Source organism: Hirundo rustica, chromosome 2 (genome assembly GCF_015227805.2).
Source record: "Hirundo rustica isolate bHirRus1 chromosome 2, bHirRus1.pri.v3, whole genome shotgun sequence".
NCBI lineage: Eukaryota > Metazoa > Chordata > Aves > Passeriformes > Hirundinidae > Hirundo > Hirundo rustica.
In genome coordinates, this window is record NC_053451.1 from 118,889,022 (window position 1) to 118,911,846 (window position 22,825).

The 22,825-nt window shown below is 52.7% G+C and overlaps 1 protein-coding gene across 2 annotated transcripts in view; it reads right to left on the reverse strand.

The window, feature by feature from the left end:
* NUP98 (nucleoporin 98 and 96 precursor) overlaps positions 1–22,825 on the reverse strand; it is a 37,405-nt gene that overhangs the window by 11,815 nt on the left and 2,765 nt on the right. For both annotated transcript variants that reach the window (XM_040054844.1, XM_040054843.1), the window contains exons 2-20: positions 21,978–22,081; positions 21,481–21,582; positions 21,169–21,348; positions 20,330–20,469; positions 18,738–18,845; positions 17,991–18,174; positions 17,012–17,175; positions 16,153–16,290; positions 15,506–15,593; positions 12,841–12,933; positions 12,372–12,512; positions 9,810–9,943; positions 8,044–8,231; positions 7,041–7,157; positions 5,704–6,008; positions 4,867–4,980; positions 4,054–4,192; positions 3,650–3,827; positions 2,667–2,831 (exon numbers count right to left, since the gene is read on the reverse strand). In XM_040054844.1, the coding sequence (XP_039910778.1) occupies positions 2,667–2,831; positions 3,650–3,827; positions 4,054–4,192; positions 4,867–4,980; positions 5,704–6,008; positions 7,041–7,157; positions 8,044–8,231; positions 9,810–9,943; positions 12,372–12,512; positions 12,841–12,933; positions 15,506–15,593; positions 16,153–16,290; positions 17,012–17,175; positions 17,991–18,174; positions 18,738–18,845; positions 20,330–20,469; positions 21,169–21,348; positions 21,481–21,582; positions 21,978–22,050 (2,751 nt within the window). In that variant the 5' untranslated portion in view covers positions 22,051–22,081. The remainder of the gene's footprint in view (positions 1–2,666; positions 2,832–3,649; positions 3,828–4,053; positions 4,193–4,866; positions 4,981–5,703; positions 6,009–7,040; positions 7,158–8,043; positions 8,232–9,809; positions 9,944–12,371; positions 12,513–12,840; positions 12,934–15,505; positions 15,594–16,152; positions 16,291–17,011; positions 17,176–17,990; positions 18,175–18,737; positions 18,846–20,329; positions 20,470–21,168; positions 21,349–21,480; positions 21,583–21,977; positions 22,082–22,825) is intronic.

Below are 22,825 nucleotides of genomic sequence, written 5' to 3' on the forward strand. Positions count from 1 at the left end.
AAGGAGCGGTCCCAGAGCTGCGGTGCCCTCCTGGAGTATTCCCACTTCTGCCATTCAGTTTAGGAAACTGTTCTTCAGCTTTCCAGTTCTCACGTGCCCAGCGAAGGGAGAGCTCTGTGTGCTGCCTCCCTGCCCTCCTCCCAAATCCATCCCATGTGGTAGGAACCCCAATCACAGGGCCTACACTCCACAAAGATCTGCATTTCCCATGGTTATCACTGTGGGGGCAGTGAGTGCCAGGGTGCCCAGAGCAGCTGTGGCTGCCCCTGGATCCCTGGCAGTGCCCAAGGCCAGGTTGGACACTGGGGCTTGGAGCAGCCTGGGACAGTGGGAGGTGTCCCTGCCATGGCAGGGGTGGCACTGGGTGGGATTTAGGGTCCCTCCCAACCCAAACCCTTCCATGGCTAACTGCTCACATGGGCTGTAGTTTGCTCTGTGGGACCTGAGCTCCCTTGTACTGGTTTGGTTCCAGTTTAACCATCCCCCGACTCAGCTTTGTATCCTGGGAAAGCGCCATGCTTCCACCTTCCCAGAAAAAACACAGTACAGACCACTGAAGTGATGTAAAAGCAGGAGTGAGGAGACCTAGGCAGGGAGGCTCCTGGGAATCCTGCCCAGGAATTAAGGAGCACATTCACAAGGCTGTGCTCAGCTCTGTAGAACCTGCCAGGACAGGGGGAAGGTTCTCAGCTGAGGTAAAATCACCTGGGGAGTCTGCAAGGATGGAACTGAGGGGCAGACACAGAATCTGAGCCTGGCCCCACATGTGGAACAGATTTACAAGTCAAAACACAGTTACAAACACACAGGTTGCACTGCTCCCTTCATTGGGCTTTAATGCAGCAGGCTCCCTTGCAATATTAATAAATTCATTAATATTTAACTTAGGGAACACAAAACAAAAACCAAGTCTAGATACTAAATGCTTCTTACGGCCCAAGTAACAGTATTGCCAGATGTGTTCTACACCAAGAGTTTGGGAAGATTTAAGCAATGCTATGATGTTTCTTAGGGTTTTGGGAAACTAACTGAGGTTTTTCCTAATTTCAGAAATTAAAACATAAGTTAATGTCATGCAAGTCAGAGAGGTTAATGAAACTGGATGGGGGTTTCGCTAAGTGTGTTGGATTGCGCAAGAATGTCTGAAAATATCAGAGATATTTCCAGTATTCCCGAGTGTTTAAAACCTCAGCTCTGGTCCCCCCAGACTAAACATGAGGCAGGGAGGGAAGCTGAAGTGATGCTGTTGCGCAGCCACATGTGCAGCTCAAAATGCAAATAATTAAGGATGTACTCCAGCAGCGGGGTGAATGAGTGGGTGTTACTTAGCTGAGGAGCTGGGAGAGCTGGAGCTGGCCCCCACTCCGGGACTGTCCGTGCAGAACACAGCAGAGCAGGCAGCAGCTGGATTTCAGCTGGATCCCAGCCTGCCCCAGCAGCAGGATGTTGTGCCCAGGGAGCAGATGGTGCTGCTGAGGGCCCCCCTCACCTGCCTGGAGAGTCCTGCTGTCCTGCCACACAAATGGTCAGCAGAGCCTCACGCTGGGTACCAGGGAAAAGTTCTATGTTAGAAACACAGAACTGCTGAGGATGGAAACCCTCTGAGCAACCAAGTCCAACTGTCCCCCTGCACTGCCAGGGCCACCACTGACTGTCCCAAGTGCCACATCCACAGGGCTGGGCAATCCCTCCAGGCATGAGGACTTCACCACTGCCTTGGGCGCCCTGTGCATGGCTGGACAGCCCTCTTCAGGAGGAAATGTTCCCAGTATCCAACCTTAACCTCTCCTGGCACAACTTGAGGCCATTTCCTGCTCCACTCTCCTGACAGGGACACGTGCAGAGCCACAAGGTTCCCCCTGAGCCTCCTTTTCTCCAGGCTCAGCCCTTGCCCAGCTCCCTCAGCCCCTCCTGGGGCTCCAGCCCTTTCCCAGCTCCCTTCCCTGCCCTGGACACGCTCCAGCCCCTCCAGGGCTCTCCTGCAGGAGCCAGGACTGGACACAGCCCTGGAGGTGTCTCACAGTGCCCAGCACAAGGGACAGTCCCTGTCCTGGGGCCATTGGCCTCTTGCCCACCTGGGCTCCTGGAATTCCCAGTGAGTTGGATCAAACACTGCCTGTGGCTCAAATGTTCCTGTGTAAGATGGGCCCAGCACTGAGGATGTTTTGCAAAGGTTTAAAAGCAGTCACATCCAACACAAATACGTTTACAAAGCTAGCATGTAGCCAGCCTTACAAAAAGTATTCTTTTAATAAAAATAGAGCACAGTCTTAAAATAGATAGCAGTCAGTCTTGCACACTAATGGTGGTAAAGGCAACAGTGCACAGCATCACTGTCCAGGCAGGCAGCACACGGCGGTGGCATTACGGGCGTGCATTTAAGAGTCACAAAAACAAGGGTTCTTCCAGAGGAGGTGCAAATCTGCCAAACTCTGACTAGAATTCAAACAAGAAACAAGGGTTGAAAGCCTTCCCCGCCCCATCCTTAGGCTGAAAAGTCAAGTGTCTCAAAGGAAAACAACACGCAGCTACTCAGGTAGAGTTCACAAGGGTTTCTGTGAGGCTTCACTCTCCAGATTGCACGTTACTCCAACCACCCCCTTCCCAGGCACCAGCTATTCTCCAAATTCCACGTCATCAACCCCCTTTGGTCACTGCTCTTCTACCTGAGCCGGGGGCGCTGGTTTGCCGTTCAGGGCCATCTGCTGGGGCAGCAGGTGCCCTGGGGGTGGCACAGGTGTGGTCTTTAGCTTCTTGGTGTCCACTTTGGAAGGATGATCTTCCTCTTCCTCATCTGAATCTTGTAAGCCATACTTGGAAAAATGTGCTACCTGTGTTAAGGAGAAGGACAAACATGTCACAGCTTGGAGGTGAAATTTCTGGAAGTCCCAAACACTGGACAGGTGTGCCCTAAACAGGTATCCTAACACACAACTCTTGGGACACCTGCAACAAATTCAGCCTCTCTACTGACCAAAACCACCTGCTCTAGGCATGTCTGGGGCCACAGGTCTCACCACAGAACTGCAGGCTGGTTTGGACTGGGAGGGACCTTAAAGCTCACCCACCCCATGGGCAGGGGCACCTTCCATTAGTCAAGGTTGCTCCAAGCCCCATCCAGCCCCTGAACACTCCCAGGAAGGAGGAGCTGCTTTGGTGAGGACAGTTCTCACCAGAGCTGAGGGGCTTGAGGCAGCTGCCCCAAGTTAGCAAATCCCTTGAATGACAAATTCTCAGAGTCTGCAGCCCCAGGGTGCTGCAATTCTGGAAACCTGGGTTTGGGATTTTAGTACATAGTAATAGATGGAGCAAGATGGAGGATTTGGGGCCTTGTCTAAGTCCTTCCTTCTTCATGGCTTTGGGGGGCTTTTCTGTAATTGGTTAATAAAGTCCGCATTGCAGACTTCAAGTAGTTATTTGGCTTAAAGTAAAACTAATTCAGGTGGCATTTCACAGCTGGACAGATTGTCCTTGAAAAGCCCTTGTAGACACAGAGAGGTGCTCCATCTTGGCGCCATTTTCTACCTTGCTAGTTAGAGCTCACGGCTCGTGAGGCTGTAACGCAGGTAATTACTAACACCGAACACAATCCCGGCTCTAACAGGGAGGAGAAGATAAAATCCTCAGCGCAGGGCAGCGGTGGCCTCACCTTGAAGACCCAGGAGCCGGTCTCGGGGCGGTACTCCTTGAAGCGGGCGCCCTGCCTGCGGGACACGGCCTCCAGCCGGCCCTCGTAGTTCACCTCCGCCAGGCGCTCGGGGCTCTTGATCAGGCACCGCGACGTCTTGTCCGTGGGCCACACCCCGTCCAGAGTGACCTCGGCCCGCCTGCAAGGGCACAGACGGGCTCAGAGTCGGGCTGAGCAAGCTGGGCACAGCAGCAGGGCACGGCCCTGGCCAGGGAAACTCCTACGGGCTTTCAAACCCCATCTGTGGTTGGGGAACTTGCAAGTGATCATTCACGCTGTACACTGAACGCACCATCTGGATTTGTCTCTCATTTGCAGCCTGCAGACTGCCAGGATTTTAAAAATCAATCTTATCTAACACTCACCTATTCAACCCTTCCCCGATGGGAGGTTTTTTCTCGTCGTCAGGGTAAACAATAACTTCTTTTCTCCGGATATGTACGATTTCATCCAGGTTTAAGTTTGTTAGATTTACTTCTCCTTCGAAGTAAATCGATCCATAACCTGGCAAAACAACCCAAATGCTCACAATGAAATTGTCTGTGAGAAGCCATGTGCCAGAGAGCCCATGTTCCTGCTGTGCTCCTCCTGTCCCCACCCAGTCCTGTCTCCTGAGCAAAGTGACACCTCCTTCCCCCTGAGAAACTCTGGAGGAGCATTATCAACTTTGACACCGATGTCGAGAGGCTGGGGGTGCTCACCTGGAGAGGAGAAGCTCCAGGGAGAGCTCAGAGCACCTAAAGGGGCTCCAGGAGAGCTGCAGAGGGACTGGGGACAAGGGCTGGAGGGACAGGACACAGGGAATGGCTCCCAGTGCCAGAGGGCAGGGTCAGAGAGGATATTAAGATGGAATTCTTCCCTGTGAGGTTGGGGAGACCCCAGAGCAGCTGTGGCTGCCCCTGGATCCCTGGAGATGTCCAGTGCCAGGCTGGATAGGGTTTGGAGCAGTCTGGGACGGTGGAAGGTGTCCCTGCCCATGGAACAAGATGAGCTTTAATGCCCCTCCCAAACCAAACCAGTCTGTGATAGTGGGATTTACTTTATCCTAAAATCCCACAAAACTTTGATGCAAAGTGCCCCCAAAGGCAGGGCACTGGTGACAGTCAGACCGAGGGTTTGGAGCTCAGGTTCTGGGATCCCTGGATGAGGGTGAAGGCCCGGGAAGGCCGGGGGCTCACCCCTGCGGCCGATGGTGAAGTCTGTCACGATGCATTCCTTCCTGTCGTTGGTCAGCCGGGCCAGCTCCTCCAGGGACGGGATGGTGTAATAGCCAGCTCGAGTCAGAACAATCCCTGCAACACAGCATTCCCTGAGAACAAGGAACACCAACGTACCAACATTCCCACACCCTCACCCCCTTTCTCTTGCCAGCCTCAACAGCTGGAAGCCTCAGAGGAACTGAGAACTGGGGCATCCAAAGCCAACAGGCACCAGAACACCTTCATACCACACAGGCCTCCAGAGCACAGTCAAACCAACTGCTCTGCCAGAGAGCAGCAGGTGTGCAAACAGGGAGGGAAAAGGCGTGCAGGGAAAAGAAAAACTGCAAACGCATCAACACTTGAAGGAAACACTCTCCCTGCTATAGTAGCCTGGGGCCTCAGGCACTGCTGACCAAGCTGCAGCTTTTTCTACATTTAACAGGCTCCAATCCTTCCTCATCTATTAATTTGTCCAGTCGTCTTCCTGTTTCCCAAAAGCATTTTGCATCTACAAAACATCTAGAGACATTTCTTTTGCACATGTCACCTGCCGGTTTCATTACATGCCACGTAAGTACTGCCTGGAAGGATTAACAAATCTTTTCCCTTTACCTCCTCAAGGTTAAAAAACTCCCAACACACGTGATATGAAACTGGGGGATAAAATTTAAATGCCCATTGGCCCAGCAGATAGAATTCCTGCACTAGGTAAGAAAAGCAAGCTTTGTATTCCGGTGGGAGGAGAAGGGAAAAAAGCAAAAGCTGAGGGTGTCAAAGAGCAGAGAGCTCTCTCAGCCGGGGAGCCAGCCTCACCTGCAGGGTGCAGCTGCTGCCCGGGCTCAGCCTCCTTGTCCCACTCCTCCTGCAGGGAATCCTCCTGGAAGGAGGCGTCCTCGCTGCTGCCCTCCAGGCCGTTGCGCAGCGCCGCGCGCATGTTCAGCGCCACGATGGTGTCGTCCACGCCGGCCTGCGCCTTGTGCCCGCCGCCCTCCGGCGTCTGCGGGATGGGCTTGGCGATGGGGTTGGTGTAAAACCTGGTCACCTCGTGGGCCTCCTCCTCCTCCTCGCGCTCCCCGTCCTGCCTGTGGTTCTCCTCGGGAGGCACGGACAGGAAGAACCTGAGCACAGGAGGGATCACGTGAATTGTTTCGTTCCGAGGCACTTCCGCCAACGTTCCCGTGCAGGGCCAGGAGCTGGGCTTGGATGACCCCTGCGGGTCCCTCCCCGCTCCCAAGACTCTGTGATTCCATCATTCAAATTCTGCTCTTTCCACACAAAGACTACACTGACAGCAGTGCCGGTGATTATTCCCCTTCCCTCTGCTCCTGCCACCTCTGCCACTGAGGCCCCCAGTATACAGCGAGGACAGTGGCGAGACTGGCACAGACCCTACGACACCGGGGACTAAGGCACGTGCCCTGGGCAGAGCTGAGTGGAACAGGGAGCTCAGGCTGCAGAGGAACCTCAGAATGGGCTGTAACAGCAACCCCACAGCCCCAAACCCTCTGCCCATAGGGTGACCCCACTCCCACAGCAGCTCTTGTTTTAATAGGTTTCAATAAAATCAACATGGTGAGGGTTAGGGTTAGGGCAGGAAGTTTTTTTCCAGACTCTGATTGAAAGAAAACCAAGGCAAAAATCAGAGTTCAACTGAAATACGGCCACAGGTTTTTTAGAGGAGGGTGGAATCCTGGCTTTTGGAGGGGAGACGTGGCCTTAGCTGTTCCTCACTGTAATGGGTACAAAATACATACACAGAGAATAGAAATACAAGACATGAGGATCAGGAGAGCTCCCTTGCAATTCCCACATTGGTGAGGACTCATCAGGAGCGGTTCCTCTCCACTCAGAGTCAGGTTCAGCACTTCCCCCAAGGAATGTCCTGGTTTCTTGCTACAGAGAAGGAAGAGGGACTCATCCAGAACATAAGGCCCTGCCCTCTGTCTGACCTGGATTTTGGGTGGGGTGACCTGGCAGTGCCCACACAGGTTAGACCAGGAGGAAATGCATCTCCCAGCCGGTGAACTGCTCTCAACGAACAGGGAAGTGGCATCCCTGAGCAGAAGCGGCTGCTGTAGAGCAGTAATCCAGGGACAGGCAGAACCAGTCTGCAGTTCTGAGGACAAAGGCCAGCAGGGTGACCGGCTCACCTGTCCCCGTTCTCTGGGTACTCCGACGGCGACGCCAGGTCCTCGTTCTCCCGGCTCACGGGAGAGAACAGGTTGCTGCTGCTGAGGTTCTTCAGAACCAGCTTCTTGATGCTCTTCCTAAAAACACAACACCCCAAGGAAGAGAAATTCGAATTTACCCACTGCATAAATATGTATTTTGTACTTCATTCAGATGCTCCAGGAACCAGCTCTAAGACCTGTCCCCACACCCAGGACATATCAAGTCTCTCATAAGAGATCCTAAAATTTTGGGGGAATTCCATTCAAGGCTCTGGTTTATATGGAGGTGTAAAAAGCAAAAGCCAGTGAAAGGCTCAAAGCCCAAGTTCAGCAAATCACAGTGTTCTCTGTTTCCCAAATCAGCTTTTCTAGAAGCACAGAAGGTCTGGCCCACAGGTGTGGGGTCATTTTACTGCGGGGTCACTTCAATCTTTTGCTCTCTCTCTCTTTTTTTTTTTTTTTTTAACTCAACTCCAAACCTTTCAAAATCCCTTTTCTATTTGACTGCCACTGATGTCCCTAAAAACTGAACCCAAAGCTTCACTCAGCTTCACTTCAACCCATTATTTACTTCTCACAGAAACATCTGTGGATCTGAAATAGAACCAGGGCTGGGATAAAACCACCAGAAATCTGACTCCATACGAAAGGCATGAGCAAACCTGATGACACACGTAGTTCAGGAGCAGGAAGTGTTACCCTGTGCAAGCTTTCCTTGTAAGAAATCCTAGATGACTTTATAGGAGCTTTGCTCCCATCATGCATGGCCTCATGGTCCCATGACCTCATTTCACAGCTTATTTGGCCTTAAGAGTTTAAGCTGAACCTTTTTACGTCCTCTACAGAAAACAGGCCTAGTGAAGCCTTACAGACAACTCATTATTGTTCTTCCAGTCTGAAGCAGGGCACAAAATCACGAGATCTAGGGTAATACCCAGGAGTTCACAGAAGGTTCTCACACAGAGACCAAAGAGAAGCTCACTTTGGCATGAAGGCTCCATTGGACAAGGAGGGCTCGTCGTCATCCAGCCCGTCGAAGAGCTGGGACTTGGCCGAGCCCGCTGACTGCAGGGCCTTGGGCCGCACCCTGGTGGCAGGCCGTGGGGTCAGCTTGTAGTGCGTGGGGGTTGTCAGCGCCTTCTGGGCCGCTGGGTTGGTGGGCTTCAGCCTCTGCAACAGAAACACAGACAGCTGGACATCTCAGCATGGGGACAGAGCTTTAGGGTGCTCCAGAACAGAGCCCTGAAAGGCAAAGTGGCTGCTAAGGAGAGGGGAAGCAATAATTGCACCCAGCTTAGAGGGCTCCAAGCACAGCTCCAGTCCTGGCCTGGATCCATGAGCCAGGGCTCCAGCTGCCAGGCAGGACTCAGCCCCAGCCTGGATCCATGAGCCAGGGCTCCAGCTGCCAGGCAGGACTCAGCCCCAGCCTGGATCCATCAGCCAGAGCTCCAGCCCCAGCCTGGATCCATCAGCCAGGGCTCCAGCTGCCAGGCAGGACTCAGCCTCAGCCTGGATCCATCAGCCAGGGCTCCAGCTGCCAGGCAGGACTCAGCCCCAGCCTGGATCCATCAGCCAGAGCTCCAGCTGCCAGGCAGGACTCAGCCCCAGCCTGGATCCATCAGCCAGGGCTCCAGCTGCCAGGCAGGACTCAGCCCCAGCCTGGATCCATCAGCCAGGGCTCCAGCTGCCAGGCAGGACTCAGCCCCAGCCTGGATCCATCAGCCAGGGCTCCAGCCTCAGCCTGGATCCATCAGCCAGGGCTCCAGCTGCCAGGCAGGACTCAGCCCCAGCCTGGATCCATCAGCCAGGGCTCCAGCTGCCAGGCAGGACTCAGCCCCAGCCTGGATCCATCAGCCAGGGCTCCAGCTGCCAGGCAGGACTCAGCCCCAGCCTGGATCCATCAGCCAGGGCTCCAGCCTCAGCCTGGATCCATCAGCCAGGGCTCCAGCTGCCAGGCAGGACTCAGCCTCAGCCTGGATCCATCAGCCAGGGCTCCAGCTGCCAGGCAGGACTCAGCCCCAGCCTGGATCCATCAGCCAGGGCTCCAGCTGCCAGGCAGGACTCAGCCCCAGCCTGGATCCATCAGCCAGGGCTCCAGCTGCCAGCCTGGATCCATCAGCCAGGGCTCCAGCTGCCAGGCAGGACTCAGCCTCAGCCTGGATCCATCAGCCAGGGCTCCAGCTGCCAGGCAGGACTCAGCCCCAGCCTGGATCCATCAGCCAGGGCTCCAGCTGCCAGGCAGGACCCAGCCCCTGGAATCTGTCTGGGGGCAGCAGTCACTTAGAACCTCCCCTAACACCTCAAAAGCCTGGGAAGTGTCTGTTCTATCACCTTTTGAACAAATCAACAGGGAAGGTCTATCAGAGACTCTCAGAGATGCTCTAAGCAAAGCATTACAACTACTCCAATCATTAACAAGGATCCATCTTTACTCCCAGTCAGCAGCAGTGAGCACAGCAACTCCAAGGCTGTGATGCAGGCAAAAGCAGGAAATCATGGAGTGGTCTGGGTTAGAAAGCACCTTAAAGATTATGCATTTCCAAGCCCTCTGCCATGGGCAGGGAACTTTCCACTGGAATAAAATCAAGCACTTTATGCCCTGGAGGGTAAAAAGCCACGGCACCACTGGGAGAGCACAGAGGGCAGCTTAGCTGGCTGCTGAGTGTGCACTGAAGTGAAGACTGCACACAGAGCAGAGTCATTTCAACTGCCACCTGTGAAACGAGCTCAGTGGTGATGTGCACTTACCTCCTCCTTCTTCTTGGGGTCTGACATGGGGTTTCTGAAGAGTGGGGAGTCCCCAAAGGGTGAGTAGGCCAAGCTGTTGAGGTGCTGCTGCAGGACAGCTTGCTGGGCTGCAGAGGCGTTGGGGTCTGTCAGAGCTACAAAAGGAGCAGCATTTCAGTTTTACAGCTCTGGGAACAGAGCCAGGGCAGGCAGAAACACAGCGGCTCTCAGAGCATCTCCTTCCTGCATCAGAGTGTGCAGCCACACTCACTGAGTTCTCGTGGGTGAAAAGCAGAGGGCACAGAGAGCTATAGAGCAGTGGAAAGAGCCTGGCCTGCCAGAATATTCAACGAATGCAGCTGGCTTCTGAAAGGGTGTGCAGGGAAAATACTTCATGCAGAATTTTGACATTACTGCTACCACAACCATACAGGCCCTCTTACAATGGATTTTAAATCTTGCCCCTCTGTCTTCAAGCATTTCACTTTCATCCCTACTAAAACGCTCTAAGGCTTCACCCCGTGAAACATTCAAGCCACCAAAAGCAGCTTAATTCTAATTCCAACAAAAGCAGGGTGGATGTGGGCATTCCCAAAGAACAACAAAACCACTCAGAACAACAGCTTACTGTCAGGAGAGCTGGAGACAGCTGCCACTTATTTTAGTCCCAATGGCACAGAATTCCTGCTAACAAAGGCCCTCTAGGCCTCTCCTATCTGGAACTACAGAAAAAGCCAATGCTGCACTTCCCTTACTTTCATGGGTTAGTACAGTTTGGTTTTTTAGTTATAGAAGAATGTAGAATAATTCTCCAGGTCAGGACCTGGGAATTGCTTTAGAAAGGACAGAGACCTATCAGAGAGTTAGTTGGAATATTGGCATCTGTTCTAACCACTGAAAATTGTCAGCTACGACTTTGGGAAGTACCATATAAAACCCCTTGGTTTCCTGTAGGTGGGTCTTTTCTCTTTTTCCCTTTGGCCAGAGAGAAACAAGTAACATTGAGTTAGGCCTGCTGGTCCCCTGTTTTTGGAGGGAGCTGGCCTGAGGCCTGGCTGGATTCCATCAGCTCCCGGGTGTGGGGGGAAGGAGAGGTCGCTGCTTTACAACAACTGCTTTCTCCAAACTTCTCTGGAGCAGGGAGAGATCTCTGCCGGGCCCCTGGTAAGAGCCATGGGCACCATTTGGGCCGAAGCCACCCCGATTTACACCGAGGGGTGAGCTGAGAAGGCATTTATGGTCCTGCCTGGGTTTTTGTGATTCTGGACTGCCTGAGTGCTCTGATCTCTGATGTTACTGTGAGAGTTCTTCCTCCCTCACCAGCGCAGCCTTGAACATCTAACACCACGAGCTACAGAGGGAGAGACAAAGACTCTGGGCAGATTTAACTCTTTCTTAGCAACATGAAGCTTCCAGAGCTTAGCCCTTCTCTGAGAGTAAGAAAGGACAGAGTGAACATAAAGAACAACAGTGTGAAGTCAGTAGAGCGAGTGAAAAGACTGTTGGGACAGAGGGTTGAAGAGCTGGTTGTTCTATTCTTACTTGAGCCATGGAAATGAACTCTATATTTAAGTCATTCCTTTAAATCATGGGAAAGATATGCATTTATGGAGATGATTGTTTAGATTTGTGTGTGGATTTGAGCAAAGGTGTTTGTGATGAACTAAGTAATATTAATCCTATAGGATGCTTGAACAGAGATAAAGATGAGAAGCTCTCTGAGCCAGTGAAGAAGTGAGAAGATATCTCTGCACCTTGAGGTGAAGAATCCTTTGCTTTAGAGTTATTCATCTTTAAAAGTGACACCCCAGGATGCAAAAGCCTAAGACCCATGACCCATAAGCAGCTTGGGAAACTGCTCCTGGGAGGGTCACAAAGGCAGGTTTCTCCGGGTGGTTGATTTTGTGACAGTTTAAAAACCACAAGAGAACTGTTCTAGGTTGTCAGTGAGATCCATGACTCTAAGTGAAACTCTTCCCCTAAAGAATTGATGAAAGACTATTGTCAGATGGTGAAACTGACTGAAAATTACAAGTTTTATCTCTTTATGTTGTTTTGTAGGAAAGTGAACAGTTTGTAAGGGGAGGGAAGAGTGTTTTTGAAGTTTCATGCAGTTTTAGGTTTTTTTCCAACTTTCTTTTTTCTATTCTTTTAGTGTATGTTAATAAAACAATGTTAATTTTAAGGTTAAGCCTGCTTTGTTTTTCTCCTAGTCTCTCTCCCACAGAAAGAGTACCAAGACCAAAATTTAGTGAACGTGAAACCACTCCATTAATAGGTGTTTCCGCCCGGTTCGAAATTAAAACTATGACAGTGCTCATCTATTCTTGCTGCCCCAAATTCAATGATGGGAAATGTTACTAATCTTGAAGACAAAGCTTGGGCATGTAAAGCAACTTGTAATTTTTAAAAAAATATACATATAATTAGCAAAAAAAGGGTGATAAACATGGTCTGCACTGCAGGTGAGAACAGAAGCGGCCTCAAGGAGATGTCTGTCCTCCCAAAGCCCTTGGGAGGGCTGTGCTCCTGTGTCCAGGCACAGGGAACGAGGCAGCAAGCAGCAGCTCTGTGGACACTCACCTACAGCAGGCTGGGGGGCCCCGAAGCCCAGGGTGGCCGTGGATGTGTTGAATCCTGGGGCTCCAAACGCTCCTGTTCCCAGTGTCCCCCCCAGCTTGGGCTGGGTGTTTCCAAACAAGGACGTCTGTCCTGCCCCCAGAGCTGTGACAGGAGAGGTGACTGTCATTTACTGTGACACGTTCACAACACAAGGAATCCATTTCTTACCAAACTGCAGAAAACACTCTCCATCTCCATGCCCATGGAGGCTGCAGGCACCCAAGCCCCATCATCAGAGCAGAGGCTCTGAGCACAGAGGACCTCACCAGTCCCACCAGCGCTGCCCAATTTCTACCAGGCCCTTGGAGCTGCCCTGAGCCATCCTGGCTTGAAGCTAAAAGGTGCCCAGCCTTTCCTAACTCGGTTACAGGCAATGCCCAGGCTGCACAAGCACTGCAGCTGCCCAGAAATGAGCTGGAAAATTGCTTACCTGTTCCAAACCCTGTCCCAAGTCCAGTGCCCAGAGTCCCAGTCGCAGGCTTATTTCCAAACAAGCTATTTCCAGCAGTGTTGGCACCAAAACCTTCAACAACAGAACGAGTAGCTCATTAGAGATGAAATTAAAACCATGCATTTAAATAAATAAGCATCACAGGGTTGAAGAGCCCTGCCAAAGTCAAATTTCTCGCTGTTTCCAGCAGCACAGGTTAAACTGACAACCAGCAAGAAGGGACTTAAGTGGTCATAAACACATTTTAGTCATAAATACAGCATTAAAGCAGCACAGAAAAACACTGGTCTGCCACCTTAAGCTTTAAAGCTTGTTACAAATGTCAACGTTTCCCTGAAAGGCAGAGCTGACATGATGCTGCTGTATCTGGCAACAGAGTAAAAGGTGCTGGCTTTTTTGAGTGGACAAACTGGAGGAAACAAAGCTCATTTCACCCTGTTTATACCACACACCCTCACCACAGAGCAGGTGAGAACTCAGATCCGCACAGCTCAAGGGCACAGCCGTAGCTGCAACAAGGCCACCCCAAATCCACCATGAGCTCAGCTCTACTGCAGATGCTGACCCCATCCCATGCCTGGTTAGTACACGAAGCCAGGATTAAACTGAAAAACCGCAGCTGTGCACCAAGCCTTGGAGGCCAGCTCCGTTGCTCCTGCTGCTACACGGGCGAGCCAAAAGCACACGCTGCAAAGGTTTGGTCTCGCCGACACTCTGGTGGGGCCGTGGAGAACCTGAGCAGCAGAACAACAACTCAGAAGCACCTTTCACACCCCGGGGAGGTTTGCCCAGGACTGCTCACCACAGTCAAACCCTGCTTGCCGAGGGGCTGCCCTGGTTCAGAGCTCTGAGAACTGCACTGAGCTTGCTTTGGGAAGGACCTAAAAGATGACCCAGTCCCCTTGAGCTCTGCCCTGTCTATCCTGGCAGGCTGGCACAGCAGGCTAAAGGCACGGCAGGCCTCACTGCCTTCAAATAACCAACACAGAACAGCACTACAGGAAAGGGATGGCAGGATCCAACCCCCTCCTACTCACTCTGATACAGTTTTGTTGCTCTGAAATCCAGATTTAAAAAGACAAGAGAGATTCCAGAGTCCCACAAAAGAAGCTGCCATTCCCCTCAGCCATCCCTATGCACTCCTGCTCCGTCACACACTGACCCAACATCAGCTCTCACATCAGAGGCCACCAGGAACACAACAGCAGCTCCTCAGGGCTTTGGTCCCTCACACCATCAGGAACAACAGCCACCAGCTCAACTGGAGCTGACTCATCTCACCTTCAGTGCAGTGCAGGATCTCCTGACACCTGCCCAAGCCCCGGATCACCGGTTTTACCCCAGTTCTCCCAGGGCTGCTGTGCCAACACAGGCTGTTCACAGCCTCCTAACAAACCCCTCTGCTCCCCAAATCTCTGATTTCAGGAGTTTTCAGCCACAGAATTACAGAATGCCTGGAGCTCGAAGGAACCTCAGGATGTCCCCAGCGCAGCCCCCTGCCCAGGCAGGGCCACCTGCAGCAGTGACACAGGAATGTGGCCGGGGGGGTTGGGGATGTCTCCAGAGAGGGAGACTCCAGCCCCTCCCTGGGCAGCTGTTCCAGGGCTCTGCCCCTCCATGGAAGGAAGTTCTTCCTCAGGCTGGGCTGCAATTGTTGTGTTTTAGTTCCTGGCCGCTGCTGCTTGTGCTGTCACTGGCACCACTGAGAGTCTGGAAGCACCCTGACACCCTTGGAGAGATGGGATGGGATATCGGGATGGGTTACTGGGATATCGGGATGGGTTACTGGATCCCTGTAGCAATGTACACCCGGTTTACAGCTGGATATAATGACTCTGATGATAGCAGACCCACTTTGGCTGACGAGGCTGGTTCTAGAAGTCCCATGGGGAACAAAGACCTCAGTCAAGCCCACCTCAGCCCTGGATGCAGACACAGCACTGGCCGGAGATCTGGGCAGGGCAGAGATTCCCAGTCAATACGCTTCCCAAGCCCGGGAAATTCCAACTGGCTATAAAAGGAAGCTTGGAACAATGAAGTGGATTACTGGCTGCTGCTCAGGACTCAGAACAGGTCTGTGTCATGTGTCTGTCTCCAACCCACAGACCTCGTGTTACAGACTCCCTCTCAGCCTTCCCTTCTCCAGACTGAGCAGGCCCAGCTCCCATGGTCTCTCCTCACCCCAAATCATGTCTGTGGCCTTCCCTGGACCCTCTCCAGTAGCTCCTGGTCCACCTTGGACTGTGGAGCCCAGAACTGAGCAGGACACTCCAGGTGAGCCTCCCTGGAGCTGAGCAGCTGGGAATGCCCTTCCCAATGCTCCTCAGCATCCCCAGGGCCTCTCCTGGCCATCCCAGGCTGAAAATTCCCTTAAGGACTCACCAAAACAGTGGCACTTGACTACTTCCTTCCTGAGTCAGGGAGCCCCACCAAGAGCAAAGGCACAGCCCAGCACCCAGCACATTTCCCTGTGGCAGGGCCACTGCTGACCTGACAATTCAAACCCTATGACACTTGGCACGTGCTCTCTGCAGTGTGTGATACACGCAGGACAGATTCAAATGATTGCAACCGCCCATTTTCTTCCCTGTCCCCACACTGGAAGGGTTTGCAGGGGTTCCTGAACTCAGAGCAGGTTTGTTACCGAAGAGGCCCCCGCCCGTGGTGGTACCGAACGAGGGAGCGCTGGTCGTGGTGGTTCCAAATCCAGCAGGCTTGTTCCCAAACAGGGTCTGAAAGGAAAAAAACAGGAATTGGGAAACCTGGGGTGCTGATACCACAGGAATTGTATGGGTGTTTGGCTGCAGGCAGAAGCAGAACTAAAGCCAAGCACGGCTGAGCACCCCCAGCCCACCCTCCCATGAGTGGGGGCTGTCCCAAGCCACTGCAAGACCCCCAAAGCAGCTGTTAGGGCCAGACTCAAGGGGCTTAAGGGACTTTTCCAATCTCAGTCATCCTGTGATCTTTGTTCCATCAGAACCAAAACGACTGAGTATCAAAACCCAGGTTGGTTTTGGTCCGTCACAATGTACAACCTGTATTTCCAACTCTGTGCCGAGGCATGCCCAGGCACTGAGAACCTCGGTATCTCCTGCTGCTTTCCTCACTCCACACGTCACTCGTTAAAAAAATGACTCTACTACGCCTGTTTGTCCTCCAGCTTACAGCAAAGCACCTGACTTTTGTATCTCAGACATCTTAATTCCTAGCTAACGCCACTTCTGTGAAGGTCAGCACCCAGGACAGGGCTCTGCTGAGATTTCTCTCTTTATCACAAAGGCACAGACATACCGAACCACCAACACCAAATCCTGTGTTGGCTTGTCCAAAAAGGCCAGTTCCCGTTCCAAATCCAGTCCCAGCATTTGTATTGGCAGCTGTCCCAAAAAGGCCTCCAGGCTGCGAGGGCTGGGTGACCCCAAAGAGACCCTACAAACAGGAACCAGGTTAAGGTGATGCTCCCAGGCTTTTCCACGTCCAGCACTGACAACAACAGATCCAACACGCAAAATCAGGCAATAAAACAATGCTACGTTTGCCCTTGTGCTGGGGGAAGAGGAGGGGTGAAGAGCATTCCAGAAGCTTTAGTCCTTCTCCGAGAAATTAGTTACAAAAAGGAAATTAAAACAAAAACAAACAAAAAACTTATGCTCCAAGATTTAAAGGATATTGAACTTCCTCATCGCTCTGAGCAAGGGAGATGGAAAAGAAACATTTCACAGGGTTTTCTGGGAGAAGTCACAACAAATTCACAAAGAACACAGGACATCTGGAGCCAAAGCCTCTAGTTATACAAGTTACAACTACATAGAATCTTTCTGTCACAAAAACTCACAAATGTTGCTCATCTGTCACCGGACAGCCCAGGACCTGAATTCCCAAACAAGGTTAATCATGGGACAACGCTATCTGTGTGAAAATGATGGGAAGCACTGGAGCTGCTAGAGAGAGGCTGCCTGAGGAGGTGAGTGGGTACACGACATTGTGAACAGCTGACTCTTCTCCAGCTGTCAGGAACAAAGCTGACAGCCAGGAGGATCCTCACTCACCGCAGCCCTCAGAGCTCGGCACGCCGCTTTCAGTGCCCTGTGGTGGGGAACGTGAGGAACACCCCATCGCAATCCCGCGGCCCCGCTCCCAGCCCCCTTACCATGGTGCTGGTGTTGGGCTGGCCCAGGGTGCTGGTGCCCCCGAAGGAGAAGCCCGTGTTCTGCGTGGTGGTGGCCTGGCCGAAGGGTTTGTTGAACAGGCTCGTGGTCTGTGACTGCTGCCCAAAGAGCCCCCCGGTGGTGCCGGTGCCAAAGCCGGTGGTACCTGGGACACCAACCGGAGTGAGACCAAACCCAGCAGACCCACACAGGAAAAGAGGGCACTGAACATCCTCAGTGGGAAAGGACCCACGGGGACCATCCTGTCCTACCCCCGTCCCTGCCCAGACCCCCAACAATCCCAGCCCGTGCATCCCTGGCAGCGCTGTCCAAAGGCTCCTGGAGCTCTGGCAGCCTCGGGGCCGTGCCCATTCCCTGGGGAGCCTGGGCAGTGCCAGCACCCTCTGGGGAAGAACCTTTCCCTAAAATCCAACATCAATTCCCCCCCTAGCACAGCTCCAGCTGCTCCATGGGTCCCATCTCTGCTCATCCAACAACCTGAAGGATTTGGGTCTGTTTACGGTCGAATTCCACAAACATAAATATCCATTACTAGGAAAAAACCCCTTCCCTGGCAGGGTGTTGAGGCGCTGGCACAGGGTGCCCAGAGCAGCTGTGGCTGCCCCTGGATCCCTGGCAGTGCCCAAGGCCAGGTTGGACACTGGGGCTTGGAGCAGCCTGGGACAGTGGGAGGCGTCCCTGGATGGGCTTTAAGGTGCCTTCCAATCCAAACCGTTCTGGGATTCTATAATCTATTTACTTTTCAGTTTGCAAAACCTAATAAAAACCCAACTGCTGTTTGAATTTTTCCAAGGAAAACTAAGAAAAGAGATTTCTATGGCAAGGAGCTCCATTGCCATGCTGGCAACACAACCAGCGCAACTCTGAGCTCACGGCACTTTCGCACCACAGAATTTGAAATGGTTTAACAGAATACTTGCACGTGCACTGACAGGAATGGCAGGGCCAGGCAGTACTTACTGGTTCCAAAAGCAGTTTTATTCTGTCCATAGGAAAAGCCAGTATTGGTAGTAGAAGAGCCAAAGAGTCCTGTGGCTGTGCTGGACGTGGCAGTGGAAGAGCCAAACAAGCCAGCAGTTGCTCCTGCTCCTACAGGATTCGTGGGCCCTTTCCTATTTGCCTGGTAGTCTTCCAAGCGGAGTTCCTAGAGGAAAATCCAGCTCTTTTTACGCAGGACAAGGGCAGGCAAGGGTCCTTCTCACACTCACACAGCACCCCATCTTCACCAAGGTGAAGCTCAAAAAAAGCTGCAACACCCACATTTTTAAAAATAAGGACACCAAATATGGGACCTAAACTTAGATCCACGTTTGGGCTTCAATTTGACTTCCCACACCTTTTTATAAACAGTCTGCTCTGAAGGGTCAAACAAAGCAGCCCAGAAGGGAAGGCCTCAGGTTAAATCCCTGGGAACAGCAGTTTATAATAAACAACTGAGCTCTGCCTGGGACGCTGCTGTTATCTCAGCAGAGCAGGGCTGCTCCCAACAGGTTCTCATGTCCTACTGACAAGATGGAATTTCAGCTCTCCCAGACCTGCATTAAGCATTTAAACCAAACTGCAATTAACGTGGCTCTGCGTGAATTGTTTCACTTGACAACGCCCCTTGTGCGCGATGCAGATGTGGGAGGTTCATGAGCATTTTTCCACTAATGAGCACAGACAGCAACTGTGGCCCAGGGCAGGGCTGTGTCCCCCTGCACTGACCTCGAGGGATTTGCTCTCGTACTCCTTCATGGCAGTGATGCACTGGTGCTTGGTGTTGATGCTGGCGCTGACGCCGGATTTCACCATGGTGTCGGTGCCGGTCGGGGGCTGCCGGGAAGGGAGGAAGGGCCAGGTTAAATCCAGACACACTTGGGGGAACACAGCCAGGACTTCCTGCAGATCCTGGGAAATCCTACACCCAGCACACGCCTGAGGCTCTGTGTGACTGCTCTGCTCAGGCAAGAGCTCCTGTGCAGAGCTGCCTCCAGCCCTGGGGCCCAACAGCAGGAGGATGTGGAGCTGCTGGAGAGATCCAGAGGAGCCACAGAGCTGCTCCAGGGCTGGAACCCTTCTGGAGTCAGGCTGGGAGAGCTGGGGGTGCTCACCTGGAGAGGAGAAGCTCCAGAGAGAGCTCAGAGCCCCTGCCAGGGCCTGAAGGGGCTCCAGGAGAGCTGCAGAGGGACTGGGGACAAGGGCTGGAGGGACAGGACACAGGGAATGGCTCCCAGTGCCAGAGGGCAGGGCTGGATGGGAGCTTGGGAATCAGGAATTGTTCCCTGGCAGGGTGCTGAGGCCCTGGCACAGGGTGCCCAGAGCAGCTGTGGCTGCCCCTGGATCCCTGGCAGTGCCCAAGGCCAGGTTGGACACTGGGACAGTGGGAGGTGTCCCTGCCATGGCAGGGGTGGCACTGGGTGGGATCTCAGGTCCCTCCCAACCCAACCCTTGTGTGATTTCAGGGTTTTATGATTCCATCATTATTTGTACAGCTGAGGCCTCACCCAGGTGTGTTCAATGATGATCAACAGTGGAACTTGCACCAGGAACACTCCAGGCAACTCCCAGCAATTCTGCTTTCGGTTTCACTTTAAAAGCAGTTTATCTCAGCTTCTGGCACAAACCCTGGAGCGCTGCATGAATTTCACAGTCCCCCTTTCTAGCAGTGCTATGAAAGTACAAATCAGCAGCACTGCAGGAGCCCAGGCAGCACCATAGCTCTACCCCCAAAGCCTCGGTCTTACATCAGCTCGTCCAGAAATGAAGGGGGATGAGCTCTGCACGAACAGGATTTTGGGGAAAAGAGCCCCTCTCCCAGCAGGCCCCAGTCAGCCCAGCTCCTCTAGGCCTCTGTGCTGGGCCACCCTCGGTCCAACTGCCACGGAACTCTGCAGCAGTTACTGAATCCTGTCTTAAAGGGGACTCGTCCAGAGGAGGCAGGACACCCCTCCTCTCCTTCCCGGTCCCACTCCCAAAGCCAGGCTGGCTCACGAGAGCTCTGCTGATTCTGAGCATCCCAAGATATCTCCAACCTTCATTGCTGCCAGCATTTGCCATGGATCACCTTGAATTCCACAGCACTTGCTGGGAAGGCTCAGCTTTAGGAGCTCCTTTCCTCCTTCAGCATTAGCACAGCTCTAAACCCAGCAAGCCTGAAATTCTACAGCGTTGAGAAGGGATATTCTCAAATCACTTCAGAACACCTCCACACAAACTCAGTTTGTCACCTCAGGGAGCAAGGCATCACACAAACAACTGCAAAACTGAATGCTCTCCACAGTGAGCAGGCTGGATTAAGAAGAAAAAGCAGAACTTACATTAAATTTAATAGTCGTGCCAGTTGGAGCAGCAGTAAAGCTGGTTGGGCCAAAGAGAGAGCCAGATGTGCTCCCAAAGGGGTTGGAAGTGGTGTTGGTGGTCCCAAAGAGCCCTCCGCTGCTGGTGCTGGTACCAAAGTCTGAATAAAGCATTAAAAAACAACAGCAGTATTAAAACAAACCAGTTTGAAGCTTAAACCCTAAGACTTTATTCAAATTAGAATAATTTGGCTTGAAAATGGAAAAAACAGCTGAGAAAAATAATTTGACAGTGAAGCTGGAAGCTGATGGTGCTGCTAACGCAATTCTCTGCTGCAGAAATGTCCCTAACTCAGCACCCCAGAAACACCAAACAACCCACAGCAGCCAGCTGCCCTCTACTTCCAACAAGTAGGAAGAAAATAACACAATAATTTTATAATAAAGAGGATCAGTGAGGCTCCTTTTCTTTTTTGAGAAGGGGATACAAACAGTTGGTTTTGCCTCATGAAATTACAGACAACTTTTAACAGCTTTCCCTGTCTTCTCCTGCCACAGACAAACCCAACTGTAACTGCTCTGCCACAGAATAAAAACCTAAAATCAAACAGCACCAAAACAGATTCCAGCATTAAAAAATTCCAGCCAACCAGCTTTGGCAATTCATTGTAAAACTCAGGGCTGGAAATCAGAGCTACACGTTCGAGAGCACATGGGCTCCCCCCTGGCTGCTGTGGGCACAGGGATGTCACGGTACCCTCCAGGAGAACCCCCCTAGCCCCACGCTGACCCCTGTCCCAGCCCCAGCCAGCTCCCACTGCTCTCCCACCCAACAGCACCGGGGCACCAGCTGCGCTCACTTCCAAAGCCAGCAGGTTTGTTCTGTGCAAAGGCATTATTCTGGGATGAGAAGAGGCTTCCACCGGTGCTGGTGGTTCCGAAGAGGCTGTTCGACGTCCCAGTGGATGTTCCAAAGCCAAAGCCGGTGCTGGTGGAGGAGGTGGCTGGCTGGTTGAACGTGGTGGACCCAAACAACCCTCCTGCAGACAGAAACAGGCTGTTAACCCTTCACAGCCTCCTCTGCCTGGGGGCTTTGGCAGGTTATTGGTTTATTCGGTTATTTTGGGTGCTGATGGCCCGGGTTGGGGTTTCCCCCCGTCCTCGGGCGGTACCTGGCTTTGTCTGCGTGCTCCCGAAGAGGCTGCCCGTGTTGCTGCTGGAGCCGAAGGCCGACGTGCCGAAGGCTCCTCCGCTGCTCGTGCCAAAGCCGGCATCTGCAAGCACAGCCCGGTGAGCCCCTGGGGCTGGAGCTGCACACACAGCCCTCGAACACGCAGCTCCTCCCTCCCAGCCTCCACAACAAACCCACCGCTGATTTGTTTCAGCCCCAAGAAACCCCAGCCACGCCGCCTGCCCTAAGCACTGCAATTGCCACTCTTGCTACAGAAGGAAGTTTCCACAGCAGACGTGGGATCCTGGTTGTCTGCCCAAATGAAAAGCTTGGTTAGGGGTGAAGCCTCAGGCTCCTGAACCTCACCCGGGCCAGCTGGAGCACCCAGCAGCCCCCTAATTCCATCTCACGAGGCATCACCGCCTCCATCAGCTCCTCCTGGAGCTGCCCTCCAGGAAAAGGCACCTCAGTAAAAACCACCTTAGATATTTTACTTACTTTGCCCAAAAGTTGAAGTTGTCCCAAAGCCGGTGCTGCCTCCAAACGGAGCTCCAAAGGATTTGTTAAACATTTTTGGGGTATATCCGGTTTTCTTCCAAGAGCTGGAAAGCAGAATTCAGGTTTTATTGAAAGCTCATCCTGGCAAACCCATTCTCAATCTCCCCCATTGCCGAGGACAGCAATCCCACCAGAATCCTTCAGCACCAACGCCATGGCACTGTGCAATTCCAAACCCTGCCAGAACCCCAGGGCTCTGCCCAGGGGGGTCAAGGGCACCGACATTCCAGTGACACCACAGCTAAGGAGGTGACACTAAACATCAGTGTCCCTAAAATTAAGGTGTCAGCCTTAATTATGGCTGGAGTTCCAGCCCATCTCAGCCTGTGTCCTGGGCTGCGGCGATCCCAGGATTTTCCAGGACTGATTTTCCTGTTCCACCCTCTTTGCCAACTGCTTCCAACAGGACAGAGGGGAATGCAGTGCACATGGATTGCAGGAATGCACCCTCCCTTCTGCTCCCCAGTTCTGCACTGCCCAGCAGTTGGTGCTCCAGGGGAGTTTTGCCGGGCCCCGTTCCCTTTCCAACCCCCACGGATTATTTACAGCACATTCCCTGCTGCTTCTCCCAGAGCACAAACAGGTACAAACTCTGCTCCAGCTCCCTGGGTTTGTCAACAAACCCGGCAAAATCCCCACAGCTCCTTGGGCACGCTGTCAGGGAACCGTGGAGTGTTTTCCTGCAGCTCCACCGCTGAAAATTCCACATTAGCCAAAACCACGTCAGATTAACAAAAACAGCCGATACTACCCCCAAAAAAGTTCACGTTATCCCCAAAATACAGCAA